The sequence below is a fragment of the Olea europaea genome, chromosome 4 (genome assembly GCF_002742605.1).
Source record: "Olea europaea var. sylvestris chromosome 4, O_europaea_v1, whole genome shotgun sequence".
Lineage (NCBI taxonomy): Eukaryota > Viridiplantae > Streptophyta > Magnoliopsida > Lamiales > Oleaceae > Olea > Olea europaea.
The window spans coordinates 20,789,412-20,797,226 of NC_036240.1; the positions used below are offsets into that span (position 1 = coordinate 20,789,412).

The following is a 7,815-nucleotide window of genomic DNA, read 5'->3' on the forward strand; positions in this document are numbered from 1 at the left end:
AATTTTATCATTTTTTTATTTTTTTTGCTCCATTTAATCTTAATTGCACTAATACTTTCCTAGTAATTTCTGCTTTCATTTTTTTCAGTTCTGAGAAAACCCGAGGTGAAGAAGTTTCTGGGTATACCTATAATACCAGTGACACAGCCTTCTTCGACTGATAAAAAACCCGCCTTACCATTTTTCGAAGCACTCAAAAAATATGCAGCTGCCCAACAACAGAAGTCTCTACCGTCATCACCTGGTGAAGCATCAAAACCTACAACTCCAAGAATCCCTTCTTCAGCTGTTCTTAATCAAAGGCTTAAAAGCTTGGAAAAAGAAGTCAAAGGAAGGAAGAAGGGAAAGAAAAGGTGATAATATGTATTGTTCTCTATTGTGCCAATGTCACTTAAATGCAATTTGTTCGAATAACATACTTTATACGAGTACAAGGCATGTGGTTTAATAGTAGTTTCAATTTACAGGCATATAGAAATTTTTGGTTTATTATTTTAAGCAAGACATTTGTAATGCCTTGGGGAAGAACTGAAGGCGATGAACTCTGCCGACTTTGTTTCTGATATTTAACATATTGTGCTAACTTCACAGCTTCTGTAATTATAGATGTTTGTTGCATCAATGACTTTAATTTTGATTCTAGAAATTATGAGATATGTAATTCTTGTTAATCTCACCTATAACATAATTTATTTTATGTTCTCTACTTGTTGGGTGTCGATGATTCATGTTTAGTTGTGTATAATCTATTATACTAAAAGTTTAGTTTTTGTTTCCAATGTGTTGTGGTCTTTTTTTGTTTGCAATACATATGACATTATGGGTACGTTTGGGACATTTAGATTAGGGCCGTGCTACTATGACGAGGTCCGTGATTACCTGTTTTAGGTGGGGTGGGGCTGTGGGAGGGCTTGTCCGGTTTACATACTCGTTTATTATTATTATTATTATTATTATTATTATTATTTTAAAAGTTTTTTATAATTTATTTTATTGTCCGGACTCATTAAAATAAGACAATAATATAGTTATTAAAATTTTTAACTAATTAATTAATTTTTGAAAGTTAAATTATTCGAATATATTTGATAAATTAATATCTTTATTGTTTATCATACGCTTTAGATAATCTTAGTTGTCATGTTCTATTAAAATTAATGAAATTTTGTCGAGTTTTTCATTTAAACTATTGAATTCTTAAATTAAAATAATAATAATAATAAATGGGGTGGGGCGGGCCCTTGTTGCCCTTACGTACCTGCCCAGGGTGGAATTTCCTATCTTGTCTCCGATTACTTGATTAAGCAGGTAATTCTTGTCCCGTTTGGCATGGGGTTCGGCGAGTATCAAGTATGACTTATGAAGCGTGTTTTTGCCATTTCTAATTTGCAAGGGCTTTTTCAAGTGTAAAAGTACTTATGACCTTACGATATATGTCCTTCAATTATATCTTCTAAATCGTTTACATTTAGAATTCATCATTTTTGGAGGGCAATTTTAGTAAATAACCAAATATAATACTTGGGCTCTCAGATATTGGCTAATAAGTGGAGTAAAAGAAGTGTTTTTTTCGCCAGAAGAACAACTTTAAAAAGTTGTTTTGGAAAAGCCATAACTTTGAACTCTAGAAAGTTCTAATTGAGCTTTTATAATTTACAATTAATTAAGCTTAAAAATTAACCAAAAATATATTAATATATGTATTAAAAAAACTTTGTGACATCTAAGAGTATTTAAAAGATTCTTTAAAAGTGAATGTTCTTTATTTTAAAACGTCAAACCTTAATATAAATTTCAAGAAATTTTTAGTTCTATTTTTTTGAAAAATAGAGAAAGAATTTGAATAGTCAAAATCACTTTCTAGTTATAATTATAAATATTATATTTTACTATTTTTGCCACTTAAATTTACTTTATAAATTTGTCAGTTACAATGTTTTGCCACTTAAATTATTCATATCATATTTAATATTTGGATAATTCTTGTTGTACATTGAGGGAGCCATACGGGTATCCATTACCCTTATGGCTCCCTTAATGTACCCGTAGCAAAGTCCTTAATATTTTTGCTATTGAAAAGTAAAATTAAGAGCAAAATTAAGCTCCTATTTGAAGAATTAAAAGAATTTTATTTTAAAGGGAGATAGTTTGGTAGAAAAATTAATGGGTGGAATAGTGATTTTTTTGAAAAAAGAGTGGTTTAAAAAGAAGGAAAAATTTTCGATTTACGTATAATATTATTTTATGAAAAATTGTGTGGTTAAAAATATGAGAGAGAAAAATGAAAAGTAATGAAATAAAAATTAATGGGACCAAACGAGTCTTAAGAAATTTCTCACCAACCTTTAATGAAAAATTTGACTGTTGAACCAACAGTGTCCCCCTTCTAGCTGTAAAAGTATGACTCAAAATTAGTTAAATCTACAATATATTAAAAGTGAAGACTGGGGAGAAATTTTTAAATATCAAATTTACCCCTACATATTTAGCTATATGTCCACTATACCCCATAATTGGAATGTCAATCTATATACATACAATATATTTAAAGTGTGGATTGAGTAGAAACTTTTAAATATCAATTTTACCATTTTATATTTAGATATATGTCAATTTTTTACCCTAATATATTTAATATAGTAACATTTAATACAATTTAATTTCGTTTAATATCCATTTAAGTTTAATGCTTATTGTTCTATATTGGAGTATTTAGAATTTTATATTAATTAAATTACATTATTTAAAGTAAGTTTACTACTTAAAAATCGAAACTCATATATGTGTGTGTGTAATTTTATTATAATTATATAATAGAATATATTAAACGTTACATTAAAATAATGGCAAATTAATTACAATATAAATTAGTAATTTTTATAGTTTTAATGTTCACGAGCTTAAATTTTAAGTGATTAAATGTAACATTCCGAAATTTAAAAAAAAAAATAATAATAAATTATTATATTATTTTGAAAGTGAGGGATTAAGGTGAAATAAATATAATATATTATATATTTTGGGTCAAATAATTGGATTTTGATAAAGTAATGATATGTATATCAATATTAGACTCATTTCGAAGGTCGTATTTAATTAGAAGTTTATGACTCGAGAAAACGTTATTTTCTGATAAGGACGTAGTAAGTTATGCCAAATGAAAAAAAAAAAAGATAAATAGAATTTTATATAGTTTTAATCCAATTCATTTTCTCTCTCTAGAAACGTGTGAGGTGGGTTTTTTAATTTTACTCATTTTTTTAAAGTTTAATATTAACCCATTTTGAATTTGATTGATTGACTGCCACATATTTATTGGATAGGAATGGTAGTTCTTTTAGATGGAATAAAATAATGATAAAGTACAATCTTTTTATGATACGTGCCACATTGAATTTGACTCTATCAAATCAAAGTTTTGGTTTATTTACTACTCTAGCCTACACCTATAAATACTAGGCAAGGATCTCATATTTTACCACACCAAAAAAAAATTCACACGTGAAAGAGAGAGAGAAAGAGGAAAGAGTGTGTGAAAACAGAAATTTGTCATACATCAACTATCACTGTCGATCAATAAATCATTCACAGAGTAGAGGAAGGAATTTTGGAACGTGCATTCAAATATTTTTCGTGTACATTTCGATAACAAGGTAAGATACATTTTTATGTGCAAAGTGTTTTAATTTTCCTTATGCTCTTATGTACAATTAATATGTATGGATTACTAGTGGACCTTCGGGTTCTAGAGAAAGAGGTATGATATTTTACGGGAATTTAAGAGGATCTAAGATGGGTGTGTCGCTTGGTCACCGATATACTCCATAAGAGAAGAGCGGTATGAAGTGTATAATTTATTTGTTATGTAATAGTTTATGGAAATTGCAAGTATCTTACTCGGTATTTTAAATACTCACTCTTACATTAATTTTACAGGTTAGTTCGAGTCGATTGGAACAGTGGCGAATTGGTGATGCGGGCTACCAAGTGGATAAAGAATAGAGAAAAAGATATAAGTTTGCCGTTTTTTTAAAAAATTATCAGTTAGTTTAATTTATTCAGAATGTGTTATTTGAATTTGCTAAGAGTTTATATTTATGTTTAGATACGATTTTTATGTTTTCAAATTTAGATTTATAAATATTGCAGTTATTGTTTACTAAAGAATTCTATTTTTATATTTCCGTATTTAACTTAAGGAAAAGTGAGTTTTCCATACGTTCCGACGTTTATAGAAAAATTGGGGCGTTACATTAAACTTAATTTAATTAATAAAAAATTAAGAGTACTTTGATATGAAAAATGAACTCTATGAAAAGCATAAAGTTAAATTTTAATTAATATATCATTAATGTCACTTTTAATATGTTATAATATTATTTCATAAGTACATGTATATATATTATATTATTTATTATTTATATATGTGAGCTTCACTAAAAATCAACGTTTACCTACTTATATAATTGTATAAATCCTCCTCCATCTGTTGCAGGTCAAGGGCCCCTTATCCTTCCCTTTCTTCAAGCATCACAAACTTTTTTGTTTTCACATCGAAGGGCTCTTAACAATATTTATGTTATAAAAAAAGAGGGTGAAAAAAAAAGATTTTTCCTTATTTGATTGGATCAAAAAGAAACTTTGGGACTGCTGAATCAGAGACAAAAAAGAAAAGAAAAAAAGAATCAATTTTAAAATAGAAAGCAACGGAGCCATTATAGTATTTTCTAACTCCTTTGAAAGGAATTAATATAATGGATAATATAACTACTTAAATGCAAATGACAATGTATTGAAAAGAAAAAAAAAAGCTCAAATGTGATCAACAATTAGGAGGAAAAGAAACGAAGATGAGAAAAATTATCCATTAATCTTAAAAACTTTACGAATTACTCCTAATAATTAGGAGCTACTTACCCTTCCCATATTTGTATCTATCGCACTAAATACAAGTTTCTTATCTTAATTATACATTTTTCACCAAAAACAAAATTTTTAAGTATTAAAAAAAAACTAATATTACATGTTTTAGAAAATAATTAATATAGCATGTTCGTTACTTATTAGATATAAATATATAAAGAAAAGAAATAGATTTTTATCTCGATACATTTAAAAGGTGAATTTTTATTCCTCCATAGGTGTTAATCCTATTCAAAAGAAAAAGAAAAACTTTTGTTTTAAGATTTTTCACTTCTATATTTGTTTTGAATGTAACTTTGGTTTTTAATTATGAATATTGTATGGATTAATTTGACGCAATAAATATTATAAGTCGTGCAATACGTTTTTATTTTTCATCAACATAGCAATTTTTAATCTTCAAGCTTTACATTATAATTCATCCTTTAAGTTATTATTTAATTGAGGTTACAAATATTTTAAAGTTTGCATTAATATATTAATGAGGACATTCAAGGAATAAAAAAGAAATTACACACGAAAATTCAATGGCTAACATTCAATTGATTTTTTTTTTCTTTACAATTTTTTATTTTCATCAACAAAGCCTTTATTGCCAATTTAATTAATATTTTTATCATTTGATTTAGAATTAATATAAGTGTTGAAATATTTAATTGATATTTATCATTTGGATTGGAATTAATATAAGGAGTGAAACTGACATTGAATTATTTAAAAAAAAAAATCAACGAAAATTTAGTGACTTATCATTCAATTGAGTATTTTGTTCTTACAATTTTTATTTTTTATCAACAAAGTAATTTTTTATTTTTCATCAACAAATCCCTTATTAACCTTCATGATTTACATTATAATTCATCCATTGAGTTTTTATTTTTCATTAACAAAGCAATTTTTATTTTTATCAACAAAACCCTTATTCATCTTCATAATTTACATTATAATCCATTTATTAGGTTATTATTTAATTGAGTTTGCTTAAATGTAATCAACAAATAGGAGGGGAAGAACAGATGATGGAGAAATTATCCATCAATCTTAAAAACCTTACCAATTACTCTTAATAATTAGGAGTCACTTACACTTCCCATATTTGTATACACACACTAAGTACAAGAATTGCATTTCAAATACACATTTCCACTAAATCCAAATTTTTAAACATTAATAAAAGTTAATCTAGTATCGGGTATTTATTCTTGCGTGTTTATTTTTGTATAAGCATAAAAATGATGGTAATCATGTTACTTATTAGATATAAATATATAAAGAAAAGAAAAAGATTTTTATCTCGGTACATTTAAATGAAGAATTTTTATTCCTCTATTTGTATTAATCCCATTCAAAAGAAAATGAAAACTTTTGTTTAAGATTTTTCAGTTTGTTATCTATTTTGAATATAACTTTGGGTTCTAATTTAAAATAAATGATATGGATTAATATGACGAGCATGATTAATGTGTAATTTTTTGTTTCTAAATATGTTTAGATAAGATATGTTTTGATTTTTATTTTTTAGGTAAAAAAGTTTATGATGTAGATAAAATGAGTAATTTTTTAATTTGAAAATTATTTACATACCTTTAGTTTACTTATACGTAAACATTTTAAACTTAATCAAATGTACATCTTTTAATTTAATTTTTTTCATGTCTGTATGTACCACAAAATTTATCGATGTCGTCGTAATAGTTGAAAATAGGAGTCCAACCAAAATCTAGTATAAACAAATCATTACATTTCATTTCAATTTATTCAACATTTTCCCTTTATATACGTAATTTTCATAAAACTTTTATTTATATATATATTATTTAACAATTTAATTAATTGTCTTACTTTAAAAATATTACGTATATCATTCATTCCACACAAAAGACGTTCAACGCACGTGCTTACTACTAGTTTCAATAAATGTCCTTTCATAGATGTCAAAAGGGTATATATGTAATTTCGTATTTCTTGGTCGATAATGACCGCTGATTTTTGCTTTGTAACAATAAAAAAAATTTCTAAAAATTTGCTGAGAATTTCCTCCAAACAAGGGCTTAACTCTTTAAGTTAAAAGATGTTCTATGATGAGAAAAATGTTTTAAAGTTTATTGAAGTGTATAACATTCGTAAAATTTCTTTATCATACTTTGATTTTAACCCCTCAGCAATGTAAATTATGTTGGCTATTATTTCTAGGGAAAAATGAAAATAAAACAGCCTTTATGAGACGCATAACGGGCGTGATTCTGCAAATATCATCGAAAAAATAGATTATGAATAATAAATAAATTCAATAATTGACATATTAAATAAATTTTGGGTTGTGGGATTTCACGATACAATCATGTTATACATTTAGGTTCAAATTCAGATAGAACACACGTCGACGCATGCTTTAATAATTTGAAAGATTAAAACAAAAGCATCCAATCATTTTTTAATATATCAGTTTGTCTCTTTACTACTTTATTTTTAACCCTGGACAAGTGGCTTTATTCTCTATGATATATATATTTTTTCTCTACTATTAGGGTCCGTTTGATTGTAAAAATGGAATTAAATTGCCTAGAAAATAAATTCTACGGAATTGAATTGTCTGGAATTATTTTTTGAGAATTGTAAATTATTGTGTTTGATTGGTATAATTTTCCACGTGAAAAATGTTAAAATAAAAGTGTTTTTTGGTGTTCGTTTGGTTTTGTTTTACATGAAAATTGTCAATTAAAGGGATATATTTTACTGGTATTGGGGATTAAATTTGTTTCCATTGCCAACACAAAAAAAAAAATAAAAAAATTCAAGAAAATTATCTATCTTTCGGTGTTCGTTTAGCTTTATTTTACATGAAAATTGTCATTTAAAAGGAAATATTTTTTTACGATAATTCTTAGAATT

The 7,815-nt window shown here is 26.1% G+C and overlaps 1 protein-coding gene across 1 annotated transcript in view; it reads left to right on the forward strand.

The window, feature by feature from the left end:
• LOC111393996 (mitochondrial inner membrane protein OXA1-like) overlaps positions 1 to 656 on the forward strand; it is a 6,871-nt gene extending 6,215 nt beyond the window's left edge. The window contains exon 10 of the mRNA XM_023019788.1: positions 89 to 656. Coding sequence (XP_022875556.1) covers positions 89 to 357 — 269 coding nt within the window. The 3' untranslated portion in view covers positions 358 to 656. The remainder of the gene's footprint in view (positions 1 to 88) is intronic.
• Positions 657 to 7,815: the final 7,159 nt, after the last annotated feature.